This window comes from Larus michahellis, chromosome 4 (genome assembly GCF_964199755.1).
Source record: "Larus michahellis chromosome 4, bLarMic1.1, whole genome shotgun sequence".
Lineage (NCBI taxonomy): Eukaryota > Metazoa > Chordata > Aves > Charadriiformes > Laridae > Larus > Larus michahellis.
Window position 1 is genome coordinate 58,383,169 of NC_133899.1, and position 22,036 is coordinate 58,405,204.

General features: G+C 40.2%; 1 protein-coding gene and 1 long non-coding RNA gene across 5 annotated transcripts; one reads left to right on the top strand and one right to left on the bottom strand.

The window, feature by feature from the left end:
• The first annotated feature begins 3,951 nt into the window (after positions 1 to 3,951).
• Positions 3,952 to 15,815, top strand: ZNF770 (zinc finger protein 770). Of its 4 annotated transcripts, XM_074585038.1 has the most exons (3): positions 3,952 to 4,078; positions 8,614 to 10,040; positions 14,811 to 15,815. In XM_074585038.1, exons 2-3 carry the CDS (start codon positions 8,756 to 8,758, stop codon positions 14,840 to 14,842), a joined length of 1,317 nt encoding a protein of 438 aa, XP_074441139.1. In that variant the 5' UTR covers positions 3,952 to 4,078; positions 8,614 to 8,755; the 3' UTR covers positions 14,843 to 15,815. The 4 variants fall into 4 exon arrangements, with proteins under 4 accessions (XP_074441139.1, XP_074441137.1, XP_074441140.1 ...); XM_074585036.1 differs by lacking the exon at positions 14,811 to 15,815 and having other exon boundaries at positions 8,614 to 12,650; XM_074585039.1 differs by lacking the exon at positions 14,811 to 15,815 and having other exon boundaries at positions 4,033 to 4,368; positions 8,614 to 12,650.
• On the bottom strand, positions 12,301 to 22,015 carry LOC141742529 (uncharacterized). Its single transcript, XR_012586736.1, has 3 exons — positions 21,441 to 22,015; positions 18,517 to 18,618; positions 12,301 to 13,578 (listed from the first exon to the last, which is right to left on the bottom strand). It is a non-coding gene; the product is annotated as an uncharacterized LOC141742529 (long non-coding RNA).
• Positions 22,016 to 22,036: the final 21 nt, after the last annotated feature.

A 22,036-nucleotide genomic window follows, 5' to 3' on the forward strand; every position in this document is an offset into this window, starting at 1 on the left:
GTTCTGCAGAGATACTGGGGCCTGCAAAATTATCGTATGCTTAGGCCTGCAAATGCTGCCAACTTCTGTTTCATTAGGGTATGCAAAATCCATGAGTAAACAAGTTATTTGTTTGTTTGGTTTTTTTAATATAGCAACAGGGTGTCTATCTGTATTCATCAACAGCAGGGGAGAGGCAATTTGGTGTATCTTCTGTCCAAAGACAGAATTATGATTATCAAATTCTATGTTTTATTATTGTTTAATCAGCTGGCATCATACTGCAATGGCTTGTGCTACATAAGCTGCACATCAGTGAAAGATGACTGATTCCCAGGTTAATTCATTCTTTTCAAAAAGAGAGACATACATTATTACTCTGATTCTGTCTTTCTCATTGTTTCATTGCAAGTAAGAAGGGTTCTACCCCATAAGTGAAGAGCATAGGACTGGGCTATGATGAGGTCTTCAGTGCAATCTGAGTGACGACCAGGTGCCTACATCCTTTACTGGGGATGTTAGCAATCTGCAGGTAACTTAAAAGGTCAAAACCAAAGAAAATATCCCAGGAAAGAAACCTTGGTGAACATTTTTCTCTGCATTACTGTTATTGACATAAGACAAAATGTGGGCAGATCTTTTCTAACTATTTTGTGAGTAGGAGGGATTTAGATCATGCACATGTCAGAAAATAAAGCTGAAATTTCACCTTGTAAGCGAATTGAGTTCCTCACTGCCACCTGGTTCTCAGCTTTCTTATAGTCTTGACTTCCAAGCAAGCTTAGCCAAGTAGTTTTGAAACAGCCAGGCTGTTGGGAGTTTCCTTGGCCTACATGATTGCCTCCAATTCCCGGTAGGGTTGGGAGAGGGGGCTCAACACACAGAGCAGAAGAACAATACGAATTACTGCAGCCACCTCTTCTGCTGGACACGGGAGAAATCCAGTGGAGATGTATTGGCTGTCCTGTGTCAATGCAGCTGCTCTGAAGGACAGTTTCTAGGGTATTTCTCCCCATTATACCAAGGGGTCCACTGATTTAAATCTTGATTTGTTGTTTTTTCTGTTCTGCCCTCTTCCATTCCTCCTGCTAGGACTCAGATCCTAACCTCACTCATCACACAGAGGTGGGATCTTGGAAAAAGGACAGCTGAAGGAAAAGTATGAGTGAGCTGGCACTCCTGTTTTTCTAAGTTAATGCTGCATTTGCAAATAATTATTTTTGTTTAATTGCTGTCTGCATGAACAAATGAAAGAAAATGCATCTATATAAAAAAAATTAATCTTTAATAAAGTGTTATCTACTGGAATGACATATTTTGTCTTCAGTGCTGCAAATTCACTCACAATGATGGTCTAATCAATTATCTGATTTTAAAAAGGTTTTTGTGGGTTTTGGTGGGTTGTTGTTTGTTTGGGGTATTTTTTTTTTTGAGAGGGAAGCATAAAAGACGTCTTCTGCTGGCCCTCTGTAATTCCTGGGCTAGGGCAGATTTCTTAAAAAAAAGAATTAAAAAAAAATCTACAGCCTGTCTTTATGCGAAAATTTTGATAAAGAGTTTAAGATTTGACTAATGGAGTCCATATTGAGCTGTACACACAGGTAACTGAGTCAAAACTCTGGTGACTGGAAATTCTCTGTCCCAATGGGGCTACAACCTAACCAGCCACATCCATGTCCTTATGCTTTATTAATGGACTTTTATATAAATGAATCTCTTACACTTTTGTGGTAGGTTGACCCTGGCTGGATGCCAGTTGCCCACCAAAGCCGCTCTACTACTACCCCTCCTCTGATGGACAGGGGAGAGGAAATATAATTATAAGCTCATGGGTCGAGGTAAGGACGGGGAGAAATCACTCACCAATTACCGGGCAAGACAGACTTGGAGAAAGTAACTTAATTTATTGCCAATCAAATCAGAGTAGGGTAATGAGAAATAAAACCAAATCTTAAAACACCTTCCCCCACCCCTCCCTTCTTACCGGGCTCAACTTCGCTCCTGGTTGTCTCTACCTCCTCCCTCTGAGGCGCTAAGGGGGACAGGAATGACAGCTGTGGTCAGTTCAACACACGTTGTCTCTGCTGCTCCTTCCTCCTTAGGGGGAGGACTCCTCACACTGTACCCCTGCTCCAGCGTGGGGTCCCTCCCACGGGAGACAGTCCTCCATGAGCTTCTCCAACGTGAGTCCTTCCCACGGGCTGCAGTTCTTCATGAACTGCTCCAGCATGGGTCCTTTCTACGGGGTGCAGTCCTTCAGGAACAGCATGGGTCCCCCACAGGGTCATAAGTCCTGCCAGCAAACCAGCTCCAGCGTGGCCTCCTCTCTCCATGGGGCCACAGGTCCTGCCACAAGCCTGCTCCAGCGCAGGGTCCCCATGGGGTCACAGCCTCCTTTGGGCATCCACCTGATACAGCATGGGGTCCTCCAAGGGCTGGAGGTGGATATCTGCTCCACCGTTAACCTCCATGGGCTGCAGGGGACGACCTGCCTCACCATGGTCTTCACCACGGGCTGCAGGGGACAACCTGCCTCACCATGGTCTTCACCATGGGCTGCAGGGGAATCTCTGCTCTGGCACCTGGCACACCTCCTCCCCTCCTTCCTCACTGACCTTGGTGTCTGCAGAGTTGTATCCCTCACATATTCTCACTCCTCTTTCCGTCTGCTGTTCCGATGCAGGGTTTTTTTTCCCCTGTCTTAAATACAATATCCCACATGCGCTATCACTGTCACTGATGGGTTTGGTCTTGGTCAGAGGCGGGTCTGTCTTGGAGCTGGCTGGCATTGGCTCTATCGGATGTGGGATAACCTTCTAGCAGCTTCTCACCCCTGTAGCCCCCTGCTACAAAAACCTTGCCATGCAAACCCAAAACAACTTTGCTCTGCCATCTGCCTGATCTTTTATGAGGTAAAATCACAGAATCATAGAGTGGTTTGGGTTGGCAGGAACCTTTAAAGATCATCTATTCCAACCCCCTGCTGTGGGCAGGGACATCTTTCACCAGGTCAGGCTGCTCAAGGCTGTGTCCAACCTGACCTTGAACACTTCCAATGATGGGGCATCCATAGTTTCTCTGGGCAACCTGTTCCAGTGATTCACCACCTTCATTGTAAAATATTGCTTCCTTCTTTCTGATCTAAATCTACCCTTTTTCAGTTTAAAACTGATGCTCCTTGTCCTGTCACTATGAGTGTTGGTAAAAAGTCTCTCTCCGTCTTTCCTATAAGCCCCTTTTAAGTACTGGAAGGTCGCAATAAGGTCTCCCCAGAGCCTTCTCTTCTCCAGGTGGAACAACCGCAGCTCTCTCAGCCTGTCCTCATAGGAGAGGTCCTTCAGCCCTCTGACCATTTTCATGGCCTCCTCTGGAACTACTCAAACAGGTCCATGTCTGTCTTGTGCTGCGGACCGCAGAACTGGACGCAAGACTCAACTGCAAACAGTTTCTGTCTTTTTCTGGATGTTTTCAGCCTTTTGCCTGGCGTTCCTCTCCACCTCAGCTGTGCTCACTGAGGGGGCTCTGGCTACTGCAGGGACCAGCCCCTGAGCTCCTGCACTTGTTTGATCCCTCTCTCCTGCAGAGGAGGCAAAACTCTGCAAAAATGTTACTTTTGTGCCCACACGTTATTCGAGGTCTTTTTAGACTTCCCAGGGAAATCTCTCTTTCCCCTTTCCCTTCTAGGCACCACTTCTCGACCTTTTCGGCCGCAGGGTTTGGTCCATATTGCACAACAGGGTAATTCCACCAGCAAGGTTCAGTTGCAAACCCCGCCACATTTGCTTTTAGCATGCTGAGGATGAAAATGTAGCTTATGTGTAGGGAACAACGTGTCACCAGCGACTAATAATTAATCAGCAGAGCACAGCGGCATTTTCTGCCCGAAGAGAAAAGAAATGGGGGCCGCCCTCCTCTCCCTTCCCCTCAGCCCGGCCCGGCCGCGGCCCGGCCCGGCGCCTCAGAGCGGCGGAAGGCGGGGCCGGATTGAGCGGAACGGGGGAACGGAAAGCTCCGGCCCGGGTTTCCTGGCGTCCCGGCGACTCGGTGCCATCCGGGGGGGAAGAGTTTAGGCGGCAGCAACCCCGGGAGGGATGAGAAGGTGGGGGTGTTGTAGCTGTTTGTTCAGGTCGCTCTCTCTTCGCCTACCGGGTTCCCGCTTGCCGCCCTTGCCCTCGGCCGGCGGTCAGCACCGCTGCCGGGGCGCTGGGCCGGTTACGGCCCTGTCGCGGCCGGTGCAGCGTGTCGGGTCCGGGCCCGGGCCCGCGCCCGGTGCCGGCGCTGAGCTCTGCCGGGGGGGCCGCGCCGGGCCGTGGCGGCCCCATCAAGGGTCCCGTTTTGCGCTGGGGGAAAGCCGGCCGCGGTTGTGTGCCTGTCGGCGGTGTGCTTTCTGTAAGAGCCGCCTCGCTAATTGCTTTTAGGTTTTTTAACTGGGTTTAAGCGTGGCTTGCTGGGGGTGTGGGGTGGGGGTGTGGTGGTGTCAGTCCCGGGGCGCTGGAGCCCCTTCAGCAGAGCTCAGGTTTGTTCTTAAGCCAGGCCAGCTTTTCTGCCCTGTATTTTTTTTTTTTTTGATTAAGAAAATGTTTTGGAAAAATACATGGAAAATACGGGAGGGTGTTAGCTTTGAGGAACTGTAATGCGTGATGTTGATTTCTGTATAACTACAGGTGAAGGTTACATTTCTGGTGAAATTTGTTCCCCAATGGCAGCAATCTAATGTTTTCCCTAGGGAAAGCTGGTGAGGAAATCCAGCATGCTGTGTGTGTGTCTCAGCCCTCAGCTAGATTTTCACTTGTCTGTTGTGTAGTTAATGTTACAAGAGGCATCTTATGTTTCTTTGCACATTTATTATTATTATATTTTTCTTGTAATTGTGTCTGGAAAGCTATAAGCATTAGCCTATCTCAAGGGCAGGAGGATATACTAATAACAATGTGGAAGAATCCTTCAGTGGCAAATTTGGTAATATTTTACATTTTCATTTCTTAAGTGGTTTGTTTTAAATTACGTTAATGGGTTATAGGGAAAAAAGCCAGAATATTCATCTTGTATAGGGTCAACTATATGGGTGTGGGAATTTGAGATGTTTGTACAACCTTTTTTGGAGGCCTACAGTGTTGGACACAGAGCAATTTCCCCACACAACTTATTTGTATGCTCATTAAGAAAAACTTTGTAACTGTGAGGACAAAAACGTATTTGAATCCTCTCTGCTATAATTTGAATCCGTTTCTAGTCACAACTATAAATATCTTGGGGAACGGCTTATTTCTGTTTTCTTTACAGATGGCTCTTAGGTTTGGTTTTGTTTTGGGATTTTTTTCTGTGCTTTTTAATCAGGTCTCTCTATTTTAACTTAAACATTCCTAGCTATTTTAATCTTTTCCTATATATTGTGCATTTAAGCTCTGATCATTCTTGATCCTCTTCTCTGGACTCATTCCAATTAGTTCAAATACTTGACTCAATTTGAAGGACAGTATTCAAAACTGGACCGAGTACAGCAGCCGAATTCTAAACAGTAGTGAGTAGTATGGAAGATTTATGTGCTGTCAAAGCTTTACTTCTGTTTACGCATCCTGCTGTGCATGGCATTCTTGCTGTTGGCATATTCAGCTTCCATTCAAACTTAGACTCCAGGTCTTCAATGGCCTACGTTACTTCTCGACTCTGTTTTTCTGCATGACCTTGCAGCCAAGATGAAAAGCCATGTTAATTTAATATTAAATTGGACCTATGCCACAAACTAAATCCTTATCACATAGGGAAGTACGTTTTCTGACTCTAATTAGGACAAGCCTGTGTACTTCCAATGCTGGCAGGAGACAAAATTCCAAGCTTGTCTTTTGCTCTCTGATCTTCTGCAGTAGCGTGTTTATTCCTTAGATGTGCAAGGCACAGAGCACCCTGAAATAGATGTGGAGAAGTCTGTCCTTAGTAAATAGGATTTGAAAATATATTTGGGCCACACAGTAATGCCTCTTAGCTCCTTTCTCCTTCTCCTGCATCCCCTAAGTTCACCTCATCTGAGCCTTTAGCCTTTCACAGGGCAAAAAGACTCCAGCAAGAAGCTCTGTTCTGCTTTTGACACCTTGTACTACAGAGCATTTTCCTCATTCACCAGATAGACTCTTTACAAAATTTATAAGCTAAATACAAAATCCCTTGTGTAATATGCCACAGCTGTCTTTCACTTTAGATTTTTTTTCTTTCCATGTCACTATACTGTTTGAGCACTTTCCTGATGTGTAAATTAGATCTGTATGACAGTATGTTAACTAAAATTCATCAGTCTTTATGGTTCTTTCTCAGGAGGTTTTCCATCCCTGCTAATGGAGGCTGCCTTGAGCTGTACGGAAACTTCCAGCGTAGCAGAGAAGCTTTTCTCAGCCTACCTGTCTCTAACTTCATGGTAGCACAAACTAGAAAGCATTTGGTGTCACACACTTACTCTCTCTAAACTCCCTGCCTTCATATGATGTGACAACAACTTGGAGGAAAAGGGGGTCTCCTAAGAGTGTTGTGTGTTCTTGCACCTTCAAAAGAAGACTGAAACTGAGTAGCTGTTAAAATTCTACGCAAAAAGAGAATAGGAAAGGAAAAGCTGACTTTATCAACTGCTTGATAAGGCCTATCCTGAATGATTTCAGTAAGATTAGGTAACTCCTCAGTGTAGTTACAACTGCATCTAAGGCATACATCGAGACACTATTTAATAAGGCCCGCACGTCTATGAGAGGTGGAACAATCCTACCAGATGACCAGGTTTCTTTCCATTAAGCTTAAGAAAAATCTTGATTCACAAGATATTTTCAGTCTTTTGTGCATATGTGTTGAATCTCATTGTAACTTGTTTTAAATTGCAGTAGGCTTTTATTCTTTGCAATGACTTTGAATGGACTTTTAAGATATTTCTGAATTTTTAAAAACTAGAGTAATTAACTCTTTGTGAAGAGACAGGGCTTTTGGAGACAATGAATAAATTAATTTTTATTCTGCTGGTATGTAGGAAGAATATACAACTTGTGAGTTGTAGTATCAAAATACCACAAATTATAGTTAGTAGAAATGTACTGTGTATCTCAAAGTTATTACAAGTTGTAACTATTATGCTGTTGCTTTAAAGTTTGCTTCCTTATCCCTTTTCTTTTTTATAAGGGGATATAGGTAATACCATAAAAGGTATTTTTATTCTGTTGTTATTACTACTCTTGTGGACTGAAATACTTAACCTGCCTCAGATGCAGCAATTTAGGAAGGATGTGACCAATTGAAATTAGTACAGAGACAATTAGAAAGACCAATCAGTTCATTGGTTTTGTTTTGTTTTTAAGTGGACCTAAAAGCAATACTTGGGGGGGGGGGGGGAAGAATTTTCCTAGTTTAAAAAAAAAAAAGGGGGGGACAGAAAAGAGACTTGGAATACATAAAGTTGTGACAGAACACTTTTTAGTTATTTTCTAGGTTCACAGGGGAAAGGACAATGAAAATAACTTTGTAGTAAAGAAAGGCTCAGCTGAGTACAAGGAAAAGCTTTGTCGGGGGCGGTGCATTAGTGTGGGAGCCCTGCTGAGGTTAAGGCACCTCCTTCAGTGGAAGTTTTTAAGACCACTTTGGAGGCTGTCTAGATGAGAGCTGGCTTCATGGTGGAAGGCTTGGACTAAATAGTTGCTTGAGGTCCTTTCTATCTGTTCCTATGAATATTATAATAACTTTTCATGCACTCAGGTACTTGCAAAGTTACTGTTTCTTGTTTGTAACTCACTACGCCTTAGCTGAGACACAGTAGCTTGCCCGAGCCTATTTCATCTGGTGAAAATTCAAGGAAAATTAAAACTATGTCATGATTTTGGTTTAGACTAAAATATTCATTATGATAACGACCTCTATATTTATGGCGACTTCAGAGTATACTCATGGTTAGGTATCAAAACTCTGACATTCTAGCTCTGTGGTGAGATAGTGAATGTAGCCTGCGTTAATCCTTGTTTTGAGGTTATCCTCTTTCTGGTTGTAGTTTATGGTTGGTGTGTTGCTCTTTCTGACTGGCTCTGGTGTTTGCATTTTGAGATAAAGCAGAAATGATTACACTACTGTTTCTTCTGGATGCAGTTCATAAGATGCAGAAATTTGAATAGTAACTTTGTACTTGGTTTCAATGTATTGTTAATCTTCTCAATAACACTGTATTCATTTAATCTTTTTTTTTAAAAAAAATCCAAGAATCTCCAGCTCTTTTCTCTTTCTCTCATCTTCACAAATATTATATCAGGGAGTTAGAATTATTGCTGTAGTGGACAAATCTATTACAGTAATTTTTTTGTGAAATTTTTTCAGAATATGCTTTATTTGTATATAACCTAAATATAATGTAGCTGAACTGGGTATTACTTGGAAGTAACATGCAGGACTGAACAATATCTGTGTTGCAGTACAGATTCCTTAGACTACTTTCCAGAAGAAACAAGTTTAGTTTTTCTGTATCGTGTTAACATGTTATGAGGAAAGCACTTTAAGATAAGTTAAACTGTGAGTATTCTAATCTAGATGCTTTTGGTCTCTTATGTAGAAAATGAGACAAACTTAGGCAATTATGTATTAATACAGGCTAAAATAATACTCTCTTTCTTATTTTAGGGACCTGTGGGATTTAAGAATATCTCTCCTGAGAAAACTTGCTGCTTCTACAGCCTTCCATCTTAGTGAGCAATTGATGATTTCACTTGAAATACCTATCTGAAGAAATTAACAGTAGGCGAGGTGTAATTGCTTTTTAAAAATGTTAAAAGTTCAGCAGTGTGTAACAGCTGACAGGATACCCAAGAAAAAGCCATATATTTGTGACATTTGCTATAAACAGTTTGAAACTCCATCAAAATTAGCTAGGCATTATCTGATACATACTGGTCAAAAGCCATTTGAATGTCACATGTGCCATAAAACATTTAGGCAGCTAGTCCACCTGGAGAGGCATCAGTTAACCCATAACCTGCCTTTTAAGTGTATTGTTTGTCATAGGAACTTCAAAAACTTAATCACTTTTTTAAAGCACCAGGAGCTTCATAATGAAAATTATCAGAATGATACCAAGCAAGCAGAAAACTCTGTGACTTTTGAGCAAGACAGGGTCACTTCTGGCATATTTCGATGTTCTATGTGCTGTAAATCTTTTACAACTGAAGAGAGGTGGATGCTGCATCAGTGCCTGAAGGCAGATCATCTACATGGTGCCAGAAGGAGAAAGAAAACTCATGCTTGTGAATCGTGTAACAAGACATTTCCATCAAGATCTAAGCTAGAAAGACACTTCCTTATTCACACTGGCCAGAAACCTTTTAAGTGTTCTTCATGTGGTAAATCTTTCAGACAGTCAACACACTTGAAAATCCATCAGCTCACGCACACCGAAGAAAGGCCTTTTCAGTGCTGCTTTTGTCAGAAGGGATTTAAAATACAGAGCAAACTCATAAAGCACAAACAGCTCCATGCCAGAAATAAGACTTTCCCCAATATTTTATACAAAACAAAGACTCTTAAATATCCCAGGCCACAGAACCTGTTGGAAGGAAAGAGGGATAGTTTTGAGAATGCTGACACTTATGAGTCACAGGAGAATGACCCACATGATGTTCACTCGATTTATATCGTACCCTTTCAGTGCCCAGCATGTGAACAGTGTTTTGAAACGGAGCAGGTTCTAAATTTGCACAAATGTTGTTATCTGAGAAATGGCAAAAGCTCAAATAATGGTACAACAGCATGCAGCCACAGAGTCAGCATGAAAAATAAGATCCTTACGAAGCTGAAGCGTACTGGAAGAAAGGCAACAGATTTTTCTCGGACTGACAGAAAAAAAATAAAATCGGGTCACTTTAAAAGTCCTGACCTGGTTGCAGCTAGAGATCAGCGTTCTGATCAGTATGCTACCACTAAACCTTTCAAGGATTGCCGTAGCAAGCTTGACATGCACAAGGCACTTAGTAATCGGATGAAAAGAACATTTGCTGTGCCACTACCTAGGCAAGAGCACCCGCAACCTCATGACTTTGGAATTAATTTAAAAGGTATGCTTACTGGTGAAAGCATGTTAAACATCGATGATTCACTGCATAATAAAGGTGATGCTTTTTATGGTTCATCAGATGATGGCTGCTTTGATAATCCAGAAGTACTTCACTGTGCTTTTTCAGCTTCTGCTAAAAATATACATAACAGACACAAAGTGTGTAAATGTGACAGATGTGAAAAAATCTTTCCGTCTTCATCCAAACTTCAAAGACATTATCTTATACACACGGGACAGAAGCCCTTTGGCTGTAATATTTGTGGGAAGACATTTAGACAGTCAGCTCACTTAAAAAGACATCAGCTCACCCATACTGAAAAGAGACCCTATAAAAGCCCCGTTTGCCAGGTAGAATTTGAAAACCTGAACAAACTTTTCAATCATCAGGGAGATCACATTGAATTTAAGTCTTCTGAGCCTGTGGGTTATTCTCAAACACCTTCACGGGCATCTGGCTTTCAAGAATTTGAGTCGATTCAGTCAAACCAAGCAGCTGAAATCAAAGTTGAAATTGAGTCAGGGGACTTTGTTCTTGACACCAGCAGTAGAAACACACAGCCATATTTGTGTAGTAAATTGTTGGAAACGGAGCAAAGCTGTTACAGCTACTGGCATGACTTTTCTGAAGGTACTGAAAAAAGTGAAGTTGTTAACAAATTGTATCAGTGCAGTATCTGCTTAAAAACTTTTAAATCGCCTTCTAAGCTTGAAAGACATTACCTGATGCATGCCGGACAGAAGCCGTTTGAATGTTTAGTTTGTGGTAAAAATTTCAGACAGGCCCCACATTTGAAAAGACATCACCTTATTCACTTTAAAGAGAGCTTAAAGCTGAGTTCCACTGAGCAACAACCAGAGAATATATTGTTTTTATCAAAACTGGATAATGTCCTATGAAATTGTATATTCAAGTTTTTGGTTGCATAATTATTAAAAGGCTTATGTGAGACCGGACAACAGACTGAAGGGGATTATTTTTTCCTGTTGTGGAGATGACCTGGTGAAGAATTAATTTACTCTCTTCAGAACTGTCTACTTGATATAACTTGTGATGAATGTGAGATGTTTAAAACAAAAAAACCCACCATGCAACAAAAAAGCCACTTTGCATTTCTTTTCCTATCTTAATTTATAAATACACTTTCTTACTGTATCAATAGCATTGCAGCAATCTGCAGTACTCCGTGAATCAGATGTTTTAAGTTATGCCTTTTCCCATATAGTACTTTAGGACACTATTGCTGTCCAATGATAACCATCCAAAAAGTAAAGATAAAAAGGTAATTTTCAGAATACAGAAAAAACAGTCCTTTTACTTTTTTCTGGGTCTGTATATGTTGCAAGAAAAGGACACTTGCTGTATTTATTTCATACTTTTTTTAAAAAATAACACTTATTTTTAGATAAAAGATGTAAAAAAGAAAGTAGAAAAAGGGGAAAAAGAAGTTTAATGAGGAAACAATGTTGATGTGGCGTTATAGAACAGTTAATAGAAAACTTTTTAACTGCTTTGTAACGTGCTTGGAGATCTATGGATGAGGAATTAGACCTTTTCCCTTTTTATGATAAAGTATAAATAGACAATGCTAAAAGAGCAGGGTTTATAATCAATTAATCCATTTCACCACTTAATTATCTCCACTTCTTTGTATATCCCTTGCCTTTTCTAGCCTTTTTGGCCAATTCATACAATACTGAGCTATTTTTCTGCAAGAAAAGAGGATAAGAAATTATCATTAATATGGTTACTATAGGGTTACTATCTCTTCCAGTCTCCTTCTAGCACACATATTGCACCAGTAAAAGAAATGTTCTCTAAGATGTGATAATAACTCAGACGAGCAGTTTTGTCGGGAAGTCATGTTCTTGTGACATTAAATATAAGAGACTGAAAATGACTTTTAGCTCAAATTAAATAATTCTTATTTTGTATTAATAGAATCCATAGTCATACTTTCTGGTAAGTAGAGAGCTTTGCCCATTGTGCCTGTGGGGCTGGCAAAAAGTGTTAAGTGAAGTGGAGGTTTATTCATTATGAACAAGAATGAAGTTTGTTTCTTTTTTTTTCTCTGAAAAAACTACCTTTTAGGATATTTTCCTTTGTTATGAAACTTCTGAATAGTTGAAACCTGAAGTTTTGAATCCTATTTCTAAATTAACATACCTGTAAGATATGTGGCATTCTTTTTACTATTTAAATAGATCCATATTTATTTAAGTAAAATGGTTTTTGGTTCTGGTTTGGTTTTTTTTTTTTTGAAGTGATTTATCTAGGTCTTGCTGTGCCATAAGCTTTGTAGTATTTGGTATAAATGAAGTGAAGGACAAAGGGAGTTTTTATTATATTTTCATAAATGTCATTCTTTCCCATTTTCAGAGAGAATAAAACCAGGAAAGATACTCAGAAACAGTCTGTAGTTACTGTGATTTTTGTATGACAGATGAATGCAGTGTGGTAATAATGACTATAGTTATATATATTGAGATTTTTTTTCTCCCTATGTGAATTGTTTCATATTGAAAGACAGAATACTGTATAAAATGTTTTGAAAGTGTATTGTAGAGCTCTTTTAAAATACTTGTAATAAACTATTTTATTTATATTGTACTTTTATTATATACTTTATGTGCAAACCAGAGTTTCAAAACTACAAAACATTTAGTATGCAGCAAAGTCTAAGACTACATATCAAAATAACTAACTTTGCATGTTAGAATAATAGATTTTGTTTCAGGTATTTTTGTTACAGAAATAAAATAGAAATATGTTTAAAGAGAATAAGATCTTTCTTAAGGAGTCACAGTCATTTTAAAAAATGCTATGTTTGAGCCTAATGTTTAAAGAACAGTAAACTTGCTATGTTTTGAATATATCAATTTGAGTAAAATGAGGGAAAGGTAATACAGAAAGCTTCTTTTCAGGGATGAGTATGTGGCAAGTGTTACTGTCTGATTAATTTGGAAACTAATGTAATCTTTGGGGTCCATGAGATTTCAGAAGGGCAGTAAGGGCCACTTTGTTTATCTGGCTCTCTTTATGAAAAGTTTTCTGTCAGTATAAATTCACGATTTTAGGGCGATTATAGCATCAACTAGCTAGAAAGGGGTTAAAGCAGTTTCTAAGAGTTGGGAGAAAGAAAAAGTCTAAGGTTGAAATCCTGTCTCTTTTGAAGTTAACAGTAAAATTATCCAAGTACCTTTGAGAATTTGAGCTAAAATGGTTTTCCCAGTGCTAACAATAACACTTTGTGTTGTTCATTAGTATGTTAGTCATTTTCCATAATGCTTCAAGGCAAGTTCAAACCATCAATCTTTGAAGTATCTTTGGTGGCAGAGACATTGCCTGTGGTTTTGTCAGAATGAGCTGATGGCTAATAGTAACAATCTCATAGTACTGAAGTAATGGATTTTTTTAAGACTACATACAGAACCAAAACATATTGTGAACAGGAAAACAGTGGGTCCTCCTGTGTTAATATTGAGCTCCCCCCAGTAGAACTTCTCAAACTGCGTGGATTCGGCTTTGAGGTAGTTCTCTGTGGAATAAAAGAAGGGTCAAATATTTTAAAACAAGCAGAGAAAGGTAAAAGGGATTTTTTTTTAAAGACAAATGAAGTATGCAATACTAAGGTCACTGGAACTGTAGTATTAACTGATCACACCGTCCATTTTCTATCTAGAAAACGTGGCCATGGATAAGTTTAAAATGTTTATGATTTTGGTTGCTGTTATCCTTGCAATATTTACAGAAAGTCAAAACTTGCAAAATATATATATATGTATTCTTATATATGTCTAGGGAAAAATTTAAAAAGGAAAAAAAGCCATCATAAACCACACAAGAACTGTTTAATCACTTTTATAGCTGCTTCTAACCAAGTGTTTGGTTTCTTACTTGTCTGTGATCTGCTCTAATATACCCAGAACCAATAAGAAAAGTTGGTGAGGCAAATGGGAGACAGACACAAAAGAAATTTAATTGAAGTTAATGAGAGCTTAGGCTTCAAACTGAGATGTTGGATCTAATGCTTAGTTTTCCCGGCTGCCTTCTAGTATATATGTAAGACTCTGAAAGTCATAATCTTACAGCAGTAGCTCACTCGTGTAACACTTAGATAAGTACAGTTGGATGACTCTTAAATCAATAAAGACTATGGATTCGGTCCTTCTAATGGCCCCTTGTAATAATGTTCAAAATGCCTAGATCTCCTAAATAACTAAAGGGGTCACGGTTCATATTCCTAGCACAAGATTTTGTGGATTTTTAAAGTGCAAGTTTTATTTTAATAGCCTAGTTTTATGGTCTGGTGGCTATGGATGAGATGTATCTGAGAGGCAGTAATCATAAGGAAAATTGAAATTACAGAAGCGACTTCTCTGTGCTTTCATATACCTTACTTTCTCCAGGTTGAACAAATTAATTGTACTTCTTCAGATAATGACTAGTTCTGTCAAGCAGCTTTTAAAGAGCATTTTTTTAGCATCTGTTAAAAAAGTGTATGCAAGTGAAAGAGAAATCAGCTTTATGCCAACAAAATCACTCGGAATTGATCATTTCCTGTTCAGAAACTGCTATTCTAACAGGAAAATGTCGTCATGTCTGCCCTGAGTTATCACAAGTCTTTGAATGCTGTTTTACTTGTGTACTCTGCCATTCCCGTTCCTCTCTGCTTCCAGGATGTGCTAATGTGTGGCTTGGTTCTGCTGTACACCTGACGTAGTTTGGATATGCAGCTGAAATTTTTACTTTTCATTGAAATCCCTCCAGTGTCCCTGGTCCCAGTTTGTATGGATCTGTGAAACCCCGTATGTGACATGGAGAGTCATGGAGCTGGCTGTTGCACGTGTGCTGCTGTGGCCTGAGGACATGAGTGCATAAAGACGCATGAAGTTGACCGGCTGTGGTGCAGACTGTGGCCTGTCATTCTCCACTGAAAGTGGTCTGGGTATGTAGGGTATTAGAAGCATATGGAAATAGCTATTCAGGTTTGCCTATGGCTGCTTCACTGGAACGTGCCTTGCTGGCACAGCAAAGGAGGGGAATACAGAGAACTATGTGACCACTGCTATATAAAAAAGCAAAATTCTATTCCTAAGCTCAAGAAACCAACTATGCCTGCTGTTTCCCATTTGTACTGCTAATGCCCTGCACTCAGTTTCTATTGACACCAAGGAAAACACTATCTTCCCGACAGGCACGTTTGCGTTATTTTATTTGTGCATTTCTTTAAGGAGTATAAATTTTAAGGCTTTGTATGTGTTAGCAAAAGTAGCTTGCTCAGCTACAGAATCTCAGATGATTTCCTCAATTTCTACTTTATTTTGATTCGAAGAGGATCCTGGAAATAGAGTTGAGCAGCGAGATTCCTGTTAATGACAATGCAGTCCTACTAAACTGAGTAGAAATCTGCTAAGTCTTCTAGACACCTCAAGTGTCTCACTCAATTTGAGGAGAATTTTTAAGATCAAAACATGTTAGGATTTTTTCTTGACATTGACAGCAACCTTGTTTGCCATAGTGCACTTTATTTTGTATTTTATACTCTGCGTCTTAATAATAGCAGGTACTTGGGTAGTGGGAATAGCTTTGTAAGAATTCCCTCAGGCACCAATTGCATGTCTGCTGCTAGTGCAATTAGCAGAGGAAAAACATCCATTTGCCAATAAGCTAAAATGATTTTTTTGTGTAATATTTTAGTTTATATCACAGTAGAAGGTTTTTTTTTTAAGTAAAAGAAATTATTAGAACTTAATAAATTATTTTTCAGTGTTACACCAGTGTCAATTTTGCTATTTCCAGTAGATGGTCTGTTTTATTGCCATTTTATCCTCTTAAAATCCTGACATGCTAATGGAAATGTCTACCAAAAACCTAGAAAATATGGAGGAAGGCAAGGATTAAAGCTTCAGGAGACTGGAGCTGGTTCTCAGCATCTTAGAACTGTTCTCTCTTGATTATGTTTTATGCTGCATATTAGATAAGCTTCAGTTTTGTCTGCAATCTGTATTATTTTTTTTTCTGTGTCGTTAGAAAGGATATGTGATTGAGAATCTGCTTTTACAACGATTCTGCAAATAGACTCCACTTCCCATAACATTTCTCATGCTAGCACTAGCAGAAAGGAAATTATTTGCCTTAGAATCTCATTTTAGTGACGAAGGCCTCATGTTCCTCCATCAAACATTTATCTCACATTAATTTTTTTGCCCCATATAAATTTTGTCACGTAACAGCCTCTCACAGGATTTCTAGCAAATATTTCTAGAGCTTTACTGGCCATTGGTTTCTTATGTTCATACCACTATCCTGCCTCAGTTGGTAGGAACCCAGCTAAAAGTCTCTGAAGAGAATTAGAATAGCCCAGAGTCTGCTGTAACTTAAGCTGTCACCCAAATGCGTGCCCAGCAACAGAAAGCTAAGAATGACATAAACTCCCGTATTTCCCCACCTCCTTCACTAGAGGCACTGCTTGCTATTCTGGGATATAAAAGCAGCTGGGTTGCTGAATTAACCATATTTTTCTCCAGTCATAAGCTCAGAATTTCCATTGAAGTTACTGTAAGTTTTGCACAAAAATCAAGGGCAGTACATTGGCCAGAACGTGTGCTAAATAAATATTTATACACAAATCAGAATGCTACTGACGGCTTCTTTACACTTTAAAATTCTAAATATTTTAAGAAGCATCTGTTACTAAACTGAGGCATCATTTTTGAAAGTACCCATATTTACTGAGTGGAAGTACACATATTTACTGAGTGAGTACCCATATTTAATGAGATGAACACAGTGACACACTCTTGGACTAGAAGAATGCACATAAATAAAATAGTAAAAGCGATATGATTGAATTAAAACTATAATGAAGAGGCTGAACATTCAGTTTATGTGAATATTAACTGCTAGGCAGAAAAAACTATAACGAAAGCAATAACCCCTAGCACTGTGTATAAGCTTTTTTACATGTTGAAGGATTCCTCTAATCTTTTCTGAGAAGCTTTTCCAAATTTTATTTACTTGAAAGCAGGTTAAATCAGTATGTTTCTTCTATAGTTTCAACAGGTAAGAGACATGGGAGGTTTCTGGTCGTTTGTGACTAATATACATACTATTCAATTTCTATGCCATTCATGCCCCCCATTCCTTTCAAAAACTTACTTCATATAACTTTGCAACATTTCAAAATGCTGCATATTGATCATCACTTTCCTTCTTTGCTTAGAGGAAAAGCTGTACATGCAAGTGTGTATATAAACATGGTGGGACTTGAAATTCTCATGTTTGGAGCTTTCTTTTTCAGAGGGATACCTCTCAAAAAAACTTGTGTTTATGTGTAAAAATCAATAAGCAAGAGAGAAAAGCTGAATTTAAAGAGATGCAGTCCCGTAAGCTTTACAACCTTGCTTCACAGAAAGCCAACCCAACATACAGCTTCATGTCTCTGAGGCTGGGATTCATCTGCCCTAAGTTAAGGTATCCAGGTGTGCAGTTTAGGTACTTCCCCAAAGTTAGGCTTATGCATGTAGTATAATGCAATTATATTAGGCCAGATAACAAATTCCCATACAGCAGCGAGATACATCCCACATATCTAGACCTCCGTCCTGAGAAGCACAGTTCTATTAAAAATCACCTGGACCACCTTGATATTTTTAAGTTGTGCACAGGGAAAGCACAATTCAGCCATCTGCCTCTAGGACTTAATGTGTGTTTGACTTTCTGCATACAGAATATTGCTGTCAGAACAATCACACTTTGTTCACTTTGTAAAAAAGTAATGGAGACTTCCCTTCACCTCTGAGTTATGTAACCACAATGTCCGAGAAACACTAAGAGTATTCAACATACATAGAAAAGAGTAAAAACTACTGTTGTAAGCAGAAGTACAGCCACATTCAATGATTTTGGAAGGAAGAGGCCCCTGCATCTCTATCAAGAAGTAATGCAGGCCAAAGACTTAGCCTTGATCACGCACTGGAGCTTCAGGCCTAGCTTGAAATTGTACCGGTGGACCAGCAGGAAAATAACCTCTGGGTGGGAAAGCATGGAGCAGTAGGACAACGCTGCCAGTGAGCCGCTTTTCCATTTCATCAGAGCGGTGTTAGCATGCCCTCAGCTATGAGGGAACAGAGTCCCCACCCTGGCAAGAAGGTTTCGATATCTTCAATTCCATCTTATGTTAGGAGAACCTCCGCCACCTCTGCTCCCACAGTGACAGGAGTTCAGGCAATAGTAGAGTTGTTATAGTAGCCATCCCCCCGTTGTTCCAGATCAAAGAGCAAGGAGAAATTGCTGCTGCTCTACTGCAGTGACCAGGCTGAGGCACATGGGGAATCATCTGTCCCTAACACAGTGTTTCCTTGGAGGAGGACAAGTCAGCGGATGCCTGTTCATAATTTTGAAGGAACCTGATGACTGGAATGGGTAAGGTAAGGCCATTTTGCAACCTGAGCGCAGTGCTGCTATTTATTACCTGTGTTGGAACAAAGCTTTCCAACCAGAGTTTACATAGGTGAACACAGTATCCATACGGAGTCTGCCTCTCTCAGTGCAGGGTTTCTTTATGTCTAAGAGGCTGAAAGATAAAGGATTCAAAGGATAAATCTCTCTGGGTGAAAGAGAAACAGTAAAAAGTGAAACAACTTTTATATTAGCAGTATGTAGCTGCTGAATCAGGTTTCACTGGTCATGTCTCAATGGAGACACTAAAACAATAACAAGCCTTAAAGTCAATTAATACTAGAAATCCTTAGAGATTAATTGTTTGGTTTTCATTGCTAGAAATTAATTATTTCTGTGACTCCTGGTAGAACCTAAAATAATTTAAAAGGTAGACAGGCCAGAATCAACCCGTGCTAATTATCACTAGATACTTCCTGACCCACCGATACTGTATTCCAGAGCGTATCATTGAGATAAAAGCAGTGGCCAGCTTATTGATGACCTTGGCTTGTATCGTTTACAAAAAAGAGGAGAAAAGCATATTTTTCCTGGCTACAATAATATAGAAGGGCAGGCATCCAAAACAAGAAGAGCTAATTAAGCAAGAAAGCCGCATTGAATATAAATTGACCAGGACTGTATGCAGCCTAGAAATGAATAATAGTCTTGAAAATCGCATCTACTCAAATGTGTGACTTCTTAAATAATACATGTCTTCATGAATGAATTAACAGATTTTTGAAGAGAAAGAATATTTGATTTTCTTGGCGTGTTAAGTCAATGAGTACAGCAAGATGGAGAACTTCACAGAAGGCTGTGGGGATGACGGGGTGCAGGGTTTTATTTTTCCCCTGACTACAAAGCAGTTTGGGGTGGAAAGTGACAGACGCGCCTCCACTCTGGGGAAAACTGAGTGTAGCGTTTGAGAGACCAGTCTTAACACAGTTGTGAGCTGGGGTGAGAGTCGCAGATGGGGACATGGGTACAGCACTGGGTGTCATTATGCCTGGTCTCACCACAGCTCCTCTTAAAAGGTTCAGCTGCTCTTGAGGCTTGAAAGAAATGTATTTTGCCAAAGCACTAATTTATACTGTTGCTATTTATTTGTAGCCCTACTATCATAGCAGTCTGTAACTAAACAATAGCCCTTATAGAGAAATATTTAATGCATTATTTACGGGGAGGAGATATTTTTTATTATTGTATTTGACGTTGCCACTGAGCGATGTAATCATATTGCCTCACATTAGGCATTTAATATTAGTTTCCAATATCAGAAGCTTGTTCAGAAAATGAGTCAGAGCACTTAAATTAGTTCTGATTTGCCCTCTGGAAGGATCTCTATCACCACATTGACTGTAGGGAGGTTTAAGACAACTAACCTCCTCACTGGGACACCCAAATGCCAAAAGTTAGATAAACATGGCTTCCTCCTTGTGCTTCCATAGCTTTGATATCATATGGAAATTTGTGGGTTTTGACACATGCCTGATGATCTGTCAATCATAAGCAGAGGTCAGAAGGTTTAAGTTAGCCTTGCAAGGGCATTCTAGAAAATTTACCAAGTCCAAAATCTATTTGCCTGACTAGTTTTTGGCATGGTAATAATTCCAAAAAAAATATCACCTCATAGGCAACACTTGAGCATGTGATTAGAAAAGAAATTTAAGGTCATCAATTACTGTCACCTCTGATCCCAAGAAATCATCATAGTCTCTAAGTGTCCCATGGTCCACCTTAAACACAAGTCAAACTTTTGGCTCCTGTCTGAAAGCCAATTTTAGAAGCTTTCATATTTTCAACCTATATTTATAGCTAACAAACTTATATTCCTTTGTCCTTTTTCATCACTGATTTGTATCTTCAATACTTCCTTCCCTCCCTGCCATTTATCCCTCTAGTCCACTTATGGGTAGTAAAAGTACTTTTTTTTTTTCCCCACCAACCTCACAGGCTGCTATATTTCTACTTATTCTGATACATGCAAACGTTAAGCTATGTATGTTGATTCCTGAGGCGGTCAAATATAGAACCACCTAATTGTGGAAGGTAGGTTGGAGAGGACACCGTAAGCAAAGTTATCAGCTACGGTGCACCAACATGCTAATATGTCTCAGACAGCCTGCTCAGAGCTCAGGTAGATTCCCCTTGTATTTTCTACACCTGTGCATGGATGCAAGCGCTAGCAGTTGTACTAAGTGATGGAGAAAGGGCAGACACCAAAAGGGGTAGTTATATTTGCATAGATTTCGATAAACCTAAGTCAATCACGAAGCTGCAACCTCTAGGTTGATTAACTTAAATTGAAGCATCTTAATATAGTGATTTTTATCACAATTTAAGTGTTAGACAGGGTACATTGGTTTAAGTGTATTTTAACTGCTTTGCATTTGCATTTTTCATCAAATACAGAGCTCTCTGAAGATTTCTATCATCAGACAAGACAGCGCTCAACCCTTGTTATTTACAGGATTTATTACAGGTACTTTTGTAACTTTTTGATTTTGCTAGTTTTCATAGTAAAAACTTAAATTTTCTGGATCATTTAAAGCAAAGGCATACAATAGGCATATTTATTTGAATGCAGCCATTGTCTGATCCTATCTGAGGTACTGTCATTACTTTTTCCATTCCCATTGTACATTCTAATTCAACTTCAAAAAGAATATTTAGTTTAACCTCTGCTTGAAGAAATGAAATGGAGATCACCTTGATATCAAAACAAAGGAGGTCATATTCACGCAGACTTCAATGGTATCTGCCTGGAAGTTTAAAGTACTCAAATGGCAGGTGCTGGATAATGAGCACAGAAACAAAGCACTGTAACTTCTCTGGGGAGTCTGTTAATTTCCTCCTTAATTAATCTGTTTACAAAATAGAATGAGTTAATTGCGAACCATTCTAAATCATTACAAAATTGTTGGCTTATGTAAGGGTGTAATTTTTCCCTCTTACCTTTGCCTCTTCTCTCCTCCACAGATTTCCCCAATTATGGGGACATGTGTCAGGCTGAGCTACGCTCAGATCTCGGTGGCATTTGCTTGATGTTACTACGAGTGGGTCTTTTCCACAGTAGATGGACAAAAACCTTTGCACAAAGTGACAAATAACTGATAAAACACAAGGAGTCACCCTATTTACACAGCACTTGAAGTGTGACGGGAAAAGCAACCTGGCGCGTTAACTGCCTCCCTCTTCTTTTATGGCTGTTACAGGCTCCTGAACAGCTCCTTGAGGTGCTCCTTGCCAAGGACGGCCGAGCCTAGCTGGGGGGGGGGGGGGGGGGGGGGGCGCGCTACCGGAGCCGGCCCCGGGGACAGGCCTTGGCAGCGACCGCCGGAACGCGGCCTTTAGGAGCCCCTCACCGCCTGGGGGGTGGGCAGGGGGGGAACAGGGGGGTGAGAAGCCCCTCACCGCCCCGGTGGTTGGCGTGGGTGTGAGCTCCGCGCCCGCCAGCAGCAGGGACAGAGAAGGGGCGGCAGGAGGCGCAGCCGCCGCCTCGCCTCGCCCCTCCCCGCGGCCGCTCTAGCGCTCCTCGCCCCGGAAGCGCT